Source organism: Crocuta crocuta, unplaced genomic scaffold, assembly GCF_008692635.1.
Source record: "Crocuta crocuta isolate KB4526 unplaced genomic scaffold, BGI_CrCroc_1.0 scaffold267, whole genome shotgun sequence".
Lineage (NCBI taxonomy): Eukaryota > Metazoa > Chordata > Mammalia > Carnivora > Hyaenidae > Crocuta > Crocuta crocuta.
Window position 1 is genome coordinate 4,015,841 of NW_027531899.1, and position 15,001 is coordinate 4,030,841.

A 15,001-nucleotide genomic window follows, 5' to 3' on the forward strand; every position below is an offset into this window, starting at 1 on the left:
GAAAACAGGAACAAGAGTCCTAGGAGCACCTAAGAATCAGGGAATGGGGCTAATCTGAGGGGTGGGGGGTGGGGCATCCAGAGGTGATCAGTGAGTCATGAGGCTGGGCCTGCTGAGGAGGGACTGAGTGAAAGTCAGATTAGAGGGGTGGGCTCAGAGTCAGGGCACGGGGCTTAATAGGCATGCGAATGAATCAAGGATGCTGAGAAGGACCAGGCTGCATCTTGCCGGGGCTCAATTTGGGAGACGACCACAGAGCCTGCCCTGAGAGGTAAGGCTCAAGTCAGGATCAAGGCAAAACAAGGCCAGTCTGAAGAGGAGGGAGATGTCAGGTCAGACACAGGCCAAGAGAGGTGGAGTCAAATGGAGGGGCGGGGCCAGGAGAGGCCAATATAAGTAGGAAGGGGTGAGACTGGATGAGGTGGGACCAGGCCTGGACCAGGCCGGAGACCCGACCAGGTGTGTCCCAGGTAGTGGACAGGCAAAAGTAGGACCCGGCGGAAGGTGTCCTACCTCGTTCAGGGCCTGTCTGTCAGCTTTTGGCAGGTTCTTGGACTGGTTGTCTGCCATGGCCCATTCACGCATCACCTAGGGGCAAGAGGAACTTCAGGATACTGGAATCCACCCTGCTCCCCCCAGTGAGTCCCCCAATCCCTCTTCCAGACTTTGGAGGCTCCAGATCCCCTGAGTCCCACTTACTCTTGAGTTCACAAGAGGTAAGGCTCTGAAGGAATGTAAGTGGAAGAATACAGTACACCAGAGTTTCCATAGAATCTGGTGGCATCTCAGTGGGATTCCAGGTGGGTCAAGGATCCCTGGTCATCCTAGAGGCAGTGTTGAGGATTAGGGGTTGGTGGGGGCTTGGGGCATCTTTGGAAGTAGTCTCAATGTGCCTCTGAGGAAATTCCTGGTATTCAGGGAGTTCTGTGTTGTGGGAAATCCTGGCGCCCCAGTATCATCACCTCATTAATCTGGCGCATCCTACGTTCCTCCAGGTCCATCTTGGCCCGCAGGAACCCCTCATGCTCGCTGATTTCTCCAGGCATGCCGAAGTACACGTCCACGCCATCTGTGGGCCTTGGGGTGGTGGTCACTGCAAGGCCAGGAACCGGGGAATCAGTCTGAAGCCCATCTCCAGGTTACCCTCCCTTCCTGGAGAACTACATTTCCCAGAGCACACTGGAGACCACCATGTGTCTGCTTAACCACAGATGCTGCAGGGCATCATGAGAGCTATAGTTCTGAACTGCACGTGTTCTTGAGAAGCTTAGAAATCCATTATACCATCCTTCAAGCTTCCCCAAAATAATCCTTAGGAACTACCAGATGGCTCCTCCACCCTGAGGCACCCCTAAACCACCCTCACTCACCCTTTGCATTCTGTACAGGACAGCCCTTCCACCTCTTCTTTACTCAAAGTTACTCCCATCCCTCCATTCCCCCCAGTTGGGTCTCTCCCCAACAGGCCCCTCCCAAAAACGTCTCTACACCAAGGCTCCCTCAAATCATCCTCCCCCCAGGGTAGAGGGAACTAAGAGTTCCGAGACTGTCTCACCTTTGCTGACCCCTGCAGGGCTAGGGGAACTTGAGGGCGGGACTCTTTCCTCCTCTTCTTCCTCTTCAGCTCGTGGGGGTTCCACGAAGTAATCGTCTACTGGCTGTAGGAAGGATTCCTCTTCTTCCTCGTCCTCACCCCCCTCTACTCTGCCCCCTAGGGGCCAGGACCGGGTGGAGGGGTCACTGAGGGAACAGAAGACTTGAGGCAGTGAGAATATGACCGACCCAGGCCCCCAGGCTTCCATTTCCTGCCTCAGGAGCCTTAGGATGGGCATGGAGGGCTCCCTCCCACTCACCCAGCTGCTGTCCCAGATGGATCAGGGGTGACCGGAAGGGGGCAGCACACATACTCCACACCTCGGAACCGATCTGTGCCACAGGGCAAAAGCATGCCCGAGCCGTGCAGGATGAGGCCCTGGGAACTGCATGCCTGCGGGAAGAGTAGGCCCAGATGCCAGGACTGTGGGCGGGGAGAGGGTAGAGAAGGAGCCTGGATGCCTGGGTCTTGAGGGCTGATGGGACTGGGGGCCTGGGTTTCTGATTCTGTCCCAGCAGGTAGAGGGGGCTGAGGCCCAGAGTCAGATTCGGGGATGGGGGGGTGGTTGTTAAGGGACTGGACTCCTGGGTTAGGGAGTGAGAATGGATAGGTCAGAGTCCTGACCTCCTGAGCCTCCTGATGCCTCCGGGTTGAACTCTCACACTGGTCCATGCGCTCCTGATGCAAGAACCGGCAGCCTTCAGGCACCAGCAGGGCCTCGCTCACAAATTCACCTGCTGCAGAGTGGGGGCACCGGAGTGAGGCCTTCCCACAGACACTATCCCCACCCTCTTCAAAATCCAGACATTTTATCCTCAGGTTTCTCTGCCCCGCTCTGGACCCAGGCATGCATCCAGCTCCCTAATGTGAGCCTGAGACCAGGCAGGGCCCAGAATCTCACCCCAGGGAAACCCCCACTTCTGTTCCCTGCCCCCAGCCTGAGACTCACGCAGGCATCGGAAAGGCACAACCTGGTGGTGGGGGTGGGCACAGCGGCCACCTCGAGCACCCCCGCACCAGCGCTCCATGGGGATGGCCTGCATCGCCTGTTCCACACGTGCAATCTGCAGCTCCGGGTACATCTGGGGGCAGCGGGTGAGGGCGATCAGCCCACAGCCTCGCCCCCTGCCAGCTGTGCTTCTCCCCTGGCCAAGTCCCTTTTCAAGGCTCTAGTGATCTGCCTAGGCTCTGCTTCTCCGTAGACTCGGTAGCTAGGCCAGCAGGCTCCTTGGTCACGTCCCCAGTTGCTCTCCCTCAGAAGTCCCGCCATCTGCCCAGAAACTCAATCTCCGTAAACCCACCTCTCTTCTGGTCACCTCTGTCCCCTCCTCCCTTAAGCCTCATCTTTTTCTCTGGCCTCTCAGGAAGCATCCCTTCTCTGAATTAGAATTGCCTTTTCATAGCTACACTTCCTAGCTTTCCACTCTCTCATTGGGCTCCTTTCTCGCAGGTCCAAAAGGTCTTTTTTCTTAGTCCCATCTCTCCTTTGGCCACGTCCACCGATGCCCCTATTCCTTAAGCCACCCACCACAGATTGCTAAACTCAGTCTCTTCACTGGATAGAGGCCTTGGCTGGCCCTCTTTGCACAATTCTCCTTTCCTGACCTAGTTTCTCAAAAACAGGTCCTGCCCTACCCTAAAATCGCCTTTTTCTCAGCCACGCCCCTTAGCTTCTCTTGCCTACTTAGATCCCTCATTCTCCTTGGAGCCTGGCTTTTGCACGACTAGCTTCTTTTGGGCTACCCTGACAGTAGTTGACTGCTGACTGCTGACCACGCCCCTCCCAGCAGGTCCCGCCCACCTGTCTGCAGTATTCCAGCACGCGTTGCGGGTCCCGGAGACAGCGTCGTGAGCGCTGTTGGTCTGGTTCCCAGCGGCCGGTGCGCAGGTCCCGGTGAAGGGTTAGGTGCCCGCATAGTCCAGCCACCTGGGCCGACCCTGGGGCCTGGGGGTCAGGTCAGAGGGGTCAGAGAGGGCCCTGGACGCTGGTAGGTGTGTCCCCCAGACCTTTGCTCCTTAGGACCCGGAAGTTCAGAACCCCAGCACCAGCCCCCTCCACCAAGCACCACGCACCCCCCTCCTAAGAGGTACTGTTCCCGGGGAAGCAGCTCCCACAGGGCGGGGGCGCCCCAGCTCTCCCGTTGCTATGGCGACCCAGGTCCCCTGAGAGGCTCGCGGCCTTGTTGCCGCGGAGACAGGCTCCGCCCCCACCCCGGCGCAGCCGCACTGGAGCCCGAAGGGGTTAAAACTGAATCGCGGGGGAGGAGGCCAGAACCCTGGCGTCCTGGCCCCTCCTCCCACCATCCCTAGCTCAGGGTCCCATTCTCCAGTGCAAAGACGGCAAGGCCTGGCTTCAGGGCCCTGCAGGCCTGGACACCAAGTCGTTTGAGGGTTGGACAGCTACATTCTGGGTCGGGGTCGGTGGCTGAAGACCTAGACTTTTGGGTTCTGTGAGGCTGCGGGGGCCTCCAATGGGTCCAGAGGATGCAAGGGGCCAAGATTCTTGGATCCTGGTGTCTTACTGTCTGGTGGGTCCCATGTTCAGGTGGGAAGGGTTGGGGCTGACTCACCTAGGTCGAGAGGGTCTGAGGGGGTTGGACTTTGGGGACCAGGGGCTCTGGAAAAGCCAGTTCCTAACCTAGGAGCGGGAGGCATCTGAGAGGACAGAAGATGGGGGAGTTGGGGCCTGAAGTCCTGGGTTCATGAATGCCTAGTGCCGTTAGGGGCGTATGGGGGCCGACCACTTGTCTGGAAAGACCGCTTTCTGCCCTGGACGTGTCCGCGTCCGGGTCCAAGGCCCGGTCCCGCCCCTTCCCGCATCCCCCAGGACCCGGCCGGGCCTCACCTCGGCCGCGCCGGGGCTCCCACCGGCCAGGCTCCCGTTGGCGAGCTGCGCGCGCAGAAGCAGCAGCAATAGTGGCAGCAACAGCGGCAGCGGCGGCGGGCCCCTGTGGCGGCCCAGANGTGGCAGCTCTGCGCGGAGTGGAGCAGCTCGGGAACCCCGGGTGGGAGCCCGCGCCAGGCCCCCGCCTCCTCGAGATTCCGGGAGTCCCACCCCATGCAAGGGCCTAGCCAGCAGTCTGGGTCATAGGCTCCGCCGTTTTGAGCGCTTCCTCAGGACTCTCACCCCCAGCTTTCTCTTACTTCAGACCCAGACACTCACAAATCAGCCTCCTTCTCTTCCAGGCATGCCAGTATTGGAGACCTCCCCCATCCCCGAACAGATTCCTCATTCCTCTCCTGAGGTCCCAGGAATACAGGCCTCTGAAATTTCCCTAATCAAGGACGCAGCAGTTGAGATTCGGTGCCCTTCTTCCTCAGATCCAGGAATCTGGGCTGCAGGCCCTTTTTTTTCAGGACCAGAGAACAAGCCCCCGCCCTTTCTCCCTAGGACCAGGGGTCTTGGACTTCTGCTCTGCTTTCCAAGGATCCCAGGTGTCTGGACCTTTAATTCCTAGCTCAAGGACTCATAAGCCAAAGCCTCAGGTCCTTTCTTTAAGGATGACCTGAGTCAGGTACCGAACACCTCAGGACAAGTGTCTCAACCCTATCCTTGCTTTAAGGACTATGGCATTTCTATTTTCTCATCCCTAGCCTCTCCCTCCCCGCCTAATCTTCAGGGCTCACTGCGTTGTCTCCTTAAATAGCTGTAGGATTCTGTCTTCCTCAAGCCAGCTGGGGCAGCCCTTTCATACATGCGCATCTGTGCATGTATGTTTGTGTAGATGTATGTTTAAAAAAACCCTAGAATGCTAAGTGAGGAGCAAAGGGCTGAGAGGTGGCTCAAGGTTGTTCCTGCAGCCACTTCATTGCCTAGGATAGATGATAGGGTAGAGGTAGGGTCTTAGGGCTGATTTAATGGTCCCTTTCCTTGCTGCAGGGTAATAACGCTAGGAGAATCCCCAAGATACATTCACTTAATGACTTTTTTTTAATTAAACATAAATATTCTCATCCCAAGATTCCACACCTGCCCACCCCACCCTACTCTCCTCTCCCCGTGGCAGTTTTCACCCTATCCTCATTCCTTGGATTCAGTTTGTCCAGGAGCCTTAAGGAAGTTGAAAGGAATCAAGATGGTGGCCAACTTGGGTTCCCAGAGAGTAATTAGCCATTTTGGCTGCACTTCTATTGGCCAAGCAAAATGCCCCTCAGGGAGAAACAGGACAGGGCCTGGTCTGGCTCCCGTCTTAATCTGTCCTACGTTGCCTTTTTCTCAGTACAGGTGGTCATCTTGAAATCTCTTCTTTCCTCATCTGGAAACAACTTCCATCCCTCACTCCCATCACTCCCTGTCTCCATCCCTCTACAAAGAGCCATCTGCCATCTCGAGTCTCTTTTACACAGGGGAATAGTCGGTCATACTGGCCATCTTGCTCCCACTTGGGGCATCCCGTTTGACTGAGCTGACTGTACACCAGTGATCCAGACAATTGTAATGATCTTTCTCTCCCCATCAGTGTTCAATTTTGGAGCGTAAGGTCACCATCTTGTTCTGGTTCCTCAGAAATCAGGACAATCCATTATGGCAAGTTGAAGATTCCAAGACTTCATTTGGAGAGCTGTCACACATGAGTTTGGAGGCGCGGGTGGCTGGGTGTGGGGAAGGCAGCATATGGGAAGGGTGGAGTCCTGGGGGTCAGATCTGGGGGTCCAACGGATGTAGGTTTGATGTAGCTGGTGAAAGCTCGAGGATGGGGTGTGGTGAGATAACCTGCCCGAGCTCTATACAGTCTGCAGGGTGGGACCATGCCTAGGTGTGGGTTGAAGTCATAGAAGGTAGGGGTCCCTGGAGGTCCAAGGGGCGAGGGGGGCGGCAGGAAGAGGCCACCTCCAGGGCCTTCACCAAGGCTCAGGCTCACACTGACTCCTCGGACCTTGTAGTAACCATTGGTTGGGTCCTGAGGGACAAATGGGATTTGTTAAGGTATGTGAGGCTATACGAGTGGGTGAGGGTCACTAATGGAGAGACACACTTAGAGCCAGACCTAGAAAGAGACAAAAAGACAAGAGCAAGCAGAGGCCCAGAGTCAGAGAGATAGACATACAGACTAATAGGAAGACAAAGTGGGACAGAAAAACAGTGACAAGAGATAAAAAGGCAGAAGAAATGGACAGAGGAAGGCAGAAACAGAGGGGTACAGGCCTGCTGAGGGCTGGTGGTGTGGAAGGAGATGCAGCAGGAACAGAAAGATCAAGACCAAGACATTCATTCATTCATTCATTCATTCATTCATTCATCCATTCATCTGCCACCAGCCCCAAGGCTTGATTCTGTGTCATGCTTTATGCTGCTGCTGGACATGTCTATCAAGGGGACAGACTGGGTGCTGCCTTCATGGAGATCCCAGGCCAAAGAGGAAATGGCAAATCACCAGAGTCCACGGGGGTTAGGGGAGTAATGAGGTAAATACGGGCAGATGAGAAGGCTTGATGGGGAAGCACAAACAGGATTTCAGGGCTGAGACGGAAATCCAGGGCAGAGTGGTCCTGGTTGTGGCAGATGGAACACAGACAGAATGATCAGGGCTGTGAGGAGGGAACCATGGGCTTTCTAGAACAAGAAATGTCTGAGCTGAGACCAGAGGAATGAAGGGCATTAGGCAGTATGGGAAGGAAAGTCGTGTTGTGTGGTGTTTCAGGCCAATAGAATAGCATATGCTAGGTACAGAGAGGACAGAGAAGGGCTCTGGGCTGGGGACTGAGGTCATTGGAGGCCAAAAGAGGGGACTTTGAAGGAGAGGCAGGTTTGGGAAGAAGTGAGGCCAGTGCAGGAGCTGGGTAGAAGGGGACTGGCAGAGGCATCCAGGAGACCTGAGGCAGGACTGGGATGGGAAAGCACAGGAAGATTGAGCCCTGATGTGGGGCTCTGAGAGGCAGGCCAAGGCTGAGAGATTTGTGGGCATAATCAGCAGGTGAGCAAACAAGCTATGGAGGTGGGTGAAGTGGCCCAGGAGGTAGGAAGAAAGGGTGGAGGGGGCTAGGTCCTAGCTCTGGGGGGCAACAGAGTGAAAAAGAAGGGGGCCAAGCAGGGAGGGAGCTGGAGACTCAGTGAAAGGAACCCACCTCTTCCCAACACTTACCTTGGTCTCTAGAGCCCCTTCCTCATCCAGAACCAGGTCACTGTGATCCGTGTGCACGATGGGGCCCTGGGGTAGGGTGCTTAGTGAGAGGGAGCACTCAGAGGATCCTCCTGGCCCAGTGCCAGACCCTAACAACTCTCAGCTGGACAGTGGAGGCCAGGCAGGAGGAACCAAGAGCCCCTGGAGCTGGGGTCTGGACTCAAGACAGCAAAAGACCCTGGGGACATATTTGGTCTATGGGATAACGGGGTCAGGAGCATATTTGGACTTGGGAGACATGTGAACCCGGGATCACTTATCGGGATGTGGACCCTCTTTGCATTTGAGGGCTCAGTGGGACTGGGAGAACAGTTGGGACTGGGTTCATAATTCTTCTAGAAGCTGAGTCTGGTCTGGGGACCCTGCATCTTACCCGGTCCTCACCACTGCCGGTCTCCTCCTCTTCGGGGCCTCTGGAACTGGAGCCATCACTGCTGCCTGGGATTCGCACCAGGTTCTTTTGCTTGGAGAAAGAGGCTGAGGCCAGGGACAGTAGGAGGCAGAGATAAGTGATGGAGCAGGGTCAGGGCTTGCAGAGGCCAAAGAGCAGGAAGAGAGAGGACTGGGTTGGGTCAGGGGGCTGGGAGCCAACGAGAACCTGGGAGGGTGAGGAGTGTGACCCTGAGGCCAGAGAGGTGGAACTGGGACCAGGTCAAGGCCAGGTCAGTGGAGGGTGGGGGGTGGGGGATGGTGCTGAGGTGGGGCTCAGCCACTGACCCTTGCCATGGCGCCAGCAGCAGAGGGCCACCCCAATGATGACCATAAGAAGAGTCATGGCCGCAGCAGCCGCTCCAGCCACAATCCGCACAGTGGGCAGCAAGTCTATAGGGAGGAGAGGGGGTATTCTGAGGAGGTCAAGCATGAGACCCAGGAGGAACTAAGGAACAGGGACTCAGGGCTTGCTTGCATTGGGGGTCTCTGGATTCAAAGTCCCCAAGTTTGGTGATGCCCAAGTTTGAAGGTACCTTAGCTTTAGCTCCCTTAGGCTGAAGGGCTCATGAGTCTGAGGTTCCACAGGTTTAAACTCCCTGGCTCTAGGGAGTTCTAGAGTTTGAAGGGTTTTTAACTTTGCCATTCTCCATACTTGGAGCTTCCTTTCTTTGGGACACCCAAGTGTGAAGGGGTCTCTCTGTTTAGAATTCTGTATTTGAAGGAATTTACTGTTTTGAGGGTCTCATGATTCAAAGGACTCGTAGTTTTGAGGTTCTCAAGATTTGAGAGTGTCCGCATTTGGAGGTCTTTGATTTAGAGACTGGCGTTTTGGGGGTTGGGGATCCTCAGATCTGGAGTCTTCAGGCCCAGGATCTCACCTCTACGCCCCAGACTGACCAGGGCTCCTCCTTCGCCCAACCGGTTCCTGGCACTGCAGTTGAAACCCCGGCTAAAGTCCGACTCCTGGGTCCCCGAAATGTGTAGCACAGTGATCAGGGCTGGGCCCTGTCCCCCGCGGCTTTCCGAGGCTGGGAATGTCTCCACCAGGAACCGACCCTGCGACCCCGCCGCCAGAAAGCCCTCATCCCAAGACCAGACCTGGGGGCACACACAAAAAGGAGGTCATTAAGGAGACTGGAGAGGGAGGGAAGGGCAGGCAGGGTGTCGAAAAGTTAGAGGTGATCATAGCAGTTTTGGGGGTCTGGCTGGGAGGACAGGGATAACGTCTGGGCTGATCATGAGAGCGGGTACATTTCCTCACCACGGCATCTGGGGCTGGAGATGCGAAAACTAGACACTGGAGGCGAGCGGGGCCCCTCAGAAAGGCGGGAGCAGAATGCAGGGCGGTCACAATTGGGGGAGCTGTTTCGGAGATAGTGGACCAGTCAGATAGAGGCCCTGTCCTCAGAAACGCCAGTTCTCAATAAGGCGGGGCCAAGTCTTGGCACTCTTCACTAACGCCAATCAACCAGGCCACGCCCCTCGACAAACTCCGAGTCCCTCAGAGGCTCGCCTTCGCTAGGTCTGGCTCCAAGCCCCAGGCCCGGTGTTCCAAAAAGCTCGCCCTCTCAAGGCCACGCCCACCTCCGTTTAGAGCTGGCCCCCTTTGCCCACACTCTGTCCCGTCCCAGGTCTGCCAGGTCTTCTAGGAAGTGCCACTTTCTCACCGTTCACAGTCAACCTAGCCTCCGCAGCGCCGCCCCCCAGGCCAGAGCGCCCTGGCTCGGCTCTGCACACGTAGTCGCCTGCATCCTCGGGCCCCACCGACGGAAGGCGCAGCGTGGGCCCAGAGCCCAGCACCTGGGAGAGGGTAGGGGCGTCAGGGACAGGACTTTGAGAGGAAGTCCCGGCCACCGCCAGCCACGGCCACAGGCCCTAGATCGGGTCTCACCTGCGCGTCCCCGCTGCGGGTCCAAGTTACCCGAGGGAGCGGGTTCCCGCGCCAGGCACAGCTGAAGGAAGCGTCTTCCCCTACGTCTACTGACGTGGGCTCCGGCCTCGCCTGCAGAATTGGCCCGACTGGAGGAGAGGAGAGGAAGCGTCACATGGCCGGGGAGGGATGCAACATCAGACCCAGGATCGGCTACTCAGAAACGACACCTTCAAGGGCCCGAGTATAGGCTGCCAGTCCACAATAACTCAGCTAGCACGCGGTGCTACCAAGACCCGGCCCCGCGCCCTCGCTCCGCCCCTGCTCCGCTCCTTGGCACTGACCCAGCACAGCCAATCCCTGCCTACATCCTATTCGGCCCCACCTTCTCCCGCAGCCAGTCGCAGCCACGCCCCCCCCTCTGCCCCACTTTGGCCACACCCAGGGCCCCGCCCCCGCTCACACTGCACGTCCAGCGCTGTGCTGCGGTTGGCGCTACCCACTGCGTTGCTGACCTCGCACGACACGGGTTCAGTCAGGAATGAGGCGTCTGCTACAACCTCCAACATTGGTCCGCGGGCCCCGAGCACTGGGGAGCCTCCCTTTGCCCACCTGCAGAGGAAGTGAAGCTGCTTATGTTGTCCCTGCTCCCCAGCCACACCTGCGTCCCAATCCTAGTCCTCCCTAAACCCTGCTCTGGGCTGAGGAGAGGTGACCTCACCTATAGCCAGTGACAGGAGGTTGGGCTGTTGCTTGGCACAAGAAAGTGACCTTCTCTCCCTCCAGCACACTCTGTGGCTCTGCAGACAGTGTCACCACTGGGGGATCTGTGGAGGTGGGTTAATGGTTAGCAGTGGGCAAGGACCTGGAACACCTCCATGAGCACCTGAGCCCAGGGCCCAGCCTCTCCACCCCAGGAGTTTGGGTCCCCACTCTCCTCTTCCTTTTGAGCTAAGAGTCCAAGACTCCAGTTCCCAATTTCCCCAGGGCCCCAGGTCCACAGCCTCCTCTTTCCTCAAACCCTGGAGTCCAGGCCTCAGCCCCCTCTTTTCCCAAGGACCTGGGGGTTGGAGGGCCAATTTTGAACTGCACTCACACTGCAGGCTTAGTGTAATAGCTGTATCCTTCCCTGAGGGCAGGGCCTGGCTCCTGGCCCGGCAGACCAACGTGGCTCCGTCATCAACGCTGGAAGGAGTCAAGGATAAGATGCTCTCCACTGACCCAGTGGTTCCTTCCTTCAGCAGGGTCTGGAGGTTATGAATAATAATAATGATTTCATCTTCCCGTTATATTGGGTTTACTATGCATCAGGCACTTCAGAGCACTTTAATACTCACAATTACCCTATGAAATGAATATTATTGTCCCTATTGTACAGATAAGAAAACTGAGGGACAAAGAGGTTAAGTTACCTGAACTCAAGATCAATCAACTAGCAAGTGTCTGAGCCAGGATTCGAACCTGAGTCGTCTGGCTCTGGAATCCTTAGCCTTAATCACATACTAAGGATCCTAAACCTTGAACTTCTTCCCTCCCATGGCCTTTTCTCTTCTGGATAAGCCTGTGGACCCCAGATTTCCCTGAATGGGCAAAGACAGCACAAGGATTTCCATCTGACCTGGTGGAAGGTGGTCCCATCCAGACGGATCCCATTTCGAAACCACAGCAGCTCAGGGGTGGGGCGGGCATCTCCACGGCTCCGACAGGTCAGATTTGCAGGAACTCCAGCAACTAGAGACACAAAGGGCCCGCCCAGTACCTGGGGGGCTTCTGGAGGTACTGTGGGGTGGATTGGGGTCAGAGCTGGATCCTGGGCCCAGAGACCCCACTCTTCCCAGCTCTAACTACCCACCCCTGTGGGCTCCTTGGACTCTGACACTCAGCTAAGCACTGGCTATACCCCTGGGCTTCCCAGGTACAAGTGAGTTGAGTCCTCACCCAGCACATGCAGTTGGGCTGGTCGAGAGCGGAGGCCTGCTTGGGTGGCCTGACATTCATATGATGCTTGATCCTCTAGCTCCACGGGCCTAATGTAAAGGTCGTGCTGGCCACTGGCTGCATTCCCTGATATCCAGTAGCGGGACCACCCTGAAGTTAAGGAAGAGGCAGTCAAACCGTGATTCTGAGTTCCTGGTCCCAGCCTCCTTTCCCAGGCATCCCAGCACCAAAAGTGGGTGCCGAGCCAGAGAGACCCCAACCCTCTCCCATCTAGAGTCATGGCAAACTTGGGGGGGGGGGTGGAAAGTCAGAAGAAAGAAAACAATTGCCATAGAAATCAGATTAGTACTACCTCTGGGGTGAGGAGAAGGCTATGGTAGGAGAAGGGAATAAGAAAGGCTTCTGGGGAGCTGACAAGGGCCATGGGTAGTAGTTACATGAGTGTCTATAACTATTTGGCCAGTCTTCCTTTTGTGTTTTCTATGCCTCTCTGCATTTATATAGCATTTTATAATACAAATAAGAATCTCCTACCCCCTAAAGAAGAAGCTAAAACTTCAGTTCTCCCAGATGTTTATCTGAGCCCATCAATTTCCCAAATTTGAAAACACTAAAATAGAAATTTCAGAGACAGCCCAAGCCCAGCGCCCCCACCTGGAGCCAACCCCTCCTGAGCAGAGAGAACAGTCTCACCTGGTAGGTCCCTTTCACCCCCCAGAGCCAGCCCATCCTTAGTCCACTGAACCAGCCCCCAGTATTCGCCCAGGGCGCAGGGCAGCCGGGCCTCATCCCCCAGCAGTGCCACCAAGTCATCCGGTTGCTTCAGGAAATGGGGCGACAGGCCTAGGAGAATCGGGGGGAAGGGAGTAGGGTTGAGTTTAGATATGAACTGAGCTCCCTCAGTCGGGACCCAGGAGTCCAGGCTCCCAAAGTTCTCCTCAGGCAAGGGGTCTGAGCCCCCAGTTCCAACCACCCCAGTAAAGAGGCAGCTGGCAAACAACCCCCCCCCCCCCCCGCCAATTCATCCGCCCCTGGAGGTACCTGCATGCCCCCCGAGGCAGAAGAGGAGGACAAGGAGGAGGGGGACCAGCATCCCCAGTGTGTGTCCCCCAAGATTCCGCAGACTTGCTGTTGCACGGGTTCCCTGCTAACTTCTTCCTCAATAGCACACCTCTCACGACCCTGGACGGAGCTCCCTTTGCGCCCGACTTTTCGCCCCAGGCTAGAGGCCACCCCGTTTCTGGCCTGGAGTTCCCCCTGTCTGCTCAGCGGCAGGCTCCAACACTCTGAAACACAGGCAGGTNAGAGACTTGGATGAATGGGGGCACGCTGGGCGGGGTCTCTCCGCGGGCGGGTGCCCCAGCCAAATTGGAGTCTGGGAGCCAGAACACCTGGGTCGAAGGATGGCGTCCCGGCTGGGTTGGACACCTGCACCCTGGCAGGCTTGTGGGGGACATGGCGGGGCGGGGGGAGAGTGGAAGAAACTTGCTCAGCCCAGGTCCCTGGAGGGACCGCGCTGAGTGGAAACGAAGCTATAAATGGGAGCCCCTGGGGCTTCCNGGGACCTCTGAGAAGAGGAGGGTGTCCAGCTCTTCTCGTTTCAAAACCCCTCTTCAAAATATCCCTCCGCCTGCCTTGTTACCGCTGCAACCCATAGCACGTCCAAGGATCCAGGAATCCAGGCCCCCAGCCCCTCCCTTCCCGAGACCCCGTAGTCCGGGCTCAGCCCCTCGTCCCACTCCGCTGTGGTTGCTGGGCGACGGCTGGGAGGCGGCGGTGCCCGAGCTGGGGCAGGCGGGGAGGCTGGGAACCGCGCAGCTTGTCCTGACGGCCGCCAGCCGCCCAGCTGGGGCGTTCCCACGCTGCAGGCCGGCCGGTGCGCTGCGCAGCTGGCCGGGCAGGTGGGCGGGTCCCTTAGCCGATTGAGTGGGGCCTGGGGGCCTGCGACCCTGGGTGTGGCATTCCTGAGCCTGTAGTAACGGGGGGGGGGGCGAGGGGGGCTACACTCAGGTTCTCTCTTGTTCCTGAGCTCAGACTTGGGCGTCCTCACATGGCAGGGGGTTGGACTCCAGAATTCTAAGACTGGGCGATCAGACTTCTTTTGACCGACAAGTTAATGGCCTGAACTGCCAGTTTCTGAGGAGCTGGGGACTCAACTAGATCCCCTGCTTGCAGCATGCTGCAGTTGGAAGAGGATGACAGGGGGGTCAGAAAATCTGGTCTTAAGTCTTAGAGTCAGTGGATTAACCACCAATCTCTCCCACCCCCACACAGGCCCAGGAGGATTTGAAAATCACAGACGGTGAACATCTGCCCTAAGTCCTGTGTGTGTGTTGAGGGGGGAGGGTTGGAGGCCTGAACTCCTGGGTCCTTGGGGAGAAGAAGCTGAAGGCCTGGACTCCTGAGTCTGAGAGACTTCTAGGTCCAGGGGCCTGAACTGGCTTCCTTTTGGGGACTCCAGTGCCTGGATTTTGACATAGGATGAGCTTGGAGCCAGGACTGCTGAGTCCTGGGGAGGAAGTCAGGTAGTGAGGCTGTTTTTCCAGACACCTGACATCGCTTCCCCTTCCTGGCTCCCTTGGGCCACAGGCATGGAAAGATGGAGAGCCTGAGGTCCCAGGAGCATCCAGAGAAGGAAAACAGCCAAGGTGGAGGATGGAAGGTTTACGCTAATTAAAGGTCCCAGCGACTGACAGCTTTACACCCTGGCCCTGAGGGACACCATCTGGTGAGAGGCCCCTAAGACCGAACCTCCAGCTCTGCATCCAGTCAGTGCCCCAGGAGGCGTGGGGGGCAGTTGGGAAAGGGAATGTGGGGGAGGGCAAGGGGTCAGTAATGGGAGGGAAGAAGAAAGACTAGAGGGAACATCAAGTATGGAGCTGTGGGGGCTCAAGCCAGATGCCTCATCTTATTCCTGGAAGAAGACCAGAGAAGGGAGTCGCAGGGGTGGGGGTGGGGGGAGAAAACGAGCCGTTCCAATTCCTGCAGGAGATAAGCAGACAGAAGAAGCTTATCCCGTGTGTGTGTGTGTGTGTGTGTGCGTGC

General features: G+C 57.1%; 2 protein-coding genes across 2 annotated transcripts in view; both read right to left on the bottom strand.

The window, feature by feature from the left end:
• Window positions 1–5,966, bottom strand: part of APLP1 (amyloid beta precursor like protein 1) — an 11,150-nt gene extending 5,184 nt beyond the window's left edge. The window contains exons 1-9 of the mRNA XM_077773640.1: window positions 5,960–5,966; window positions 4,440–4,567; window positions 3,396–3,539; window positions 2,544–2,676; window positions 2,219–2,331; window positions 1,854–1,987; window positions 1,556–1,740; window positions 963–1,093; window positions 514–588 (exon numbers count right to left, since the gene is read on the bottom strand). Of these exons, the coding sequence (XP_077629766.1) occupies window positions 514–588; window positions 963–1,093; window positions 1,556–1,740; window positions 1,854–1,987; window positions 2,219–2,331; window positions 2,544–2,676; window positions 3,396–3,539; window positions 4,440–4,567; window positions 5,960–5,966 (1,050 nt within the window). The remainder of the gene's footprint in view (window positions 1–513; window positions 589–962; window positions 1,094–1,555; window positions 1,741–1,853; window positions 1,988–2,218; window positions 2,332–2,543; window positions 2,677–3,395; window positions 3,540–4,439; window positions 4,568–5,959) is intronic.
• A 128-nt stretch (window positions 5,967–6,094) lies between these two features.
• KIRREL2 (kirre like nephrin family adhesion molecule 2) lies at window positions 6,095–13,413 on the bottom strand. Its single transcript, XM_077773689.1, is given in 17 exon segments — window positions 6,095–6,495; window positions 7,678–7,743; window positions 8,090–8,193; window positions 8,434–8,538; window positions 9,027–9,246; window positions 9,410–9,510; window positions 9,816–9,948; window positions 10,040–10,167; window positions 10,482–10,630; window positions 10,740–10,845; window positions 11,115–11,265; window positions 11,637–11,797; window positions 11,957–12,106; window positions 12,650–12,799; window positions 12,998–13,096; window positions 13,099–13,365; window positions 13,368–13,413. Coding segments are annotated over 17 exon segments (2,472 nt in total). The 3' UTR covers window positions 6,095–6,159.
• Between the last annotated feature and the right edge of the window lie 1,588 nt (window positions 13,414–15,001).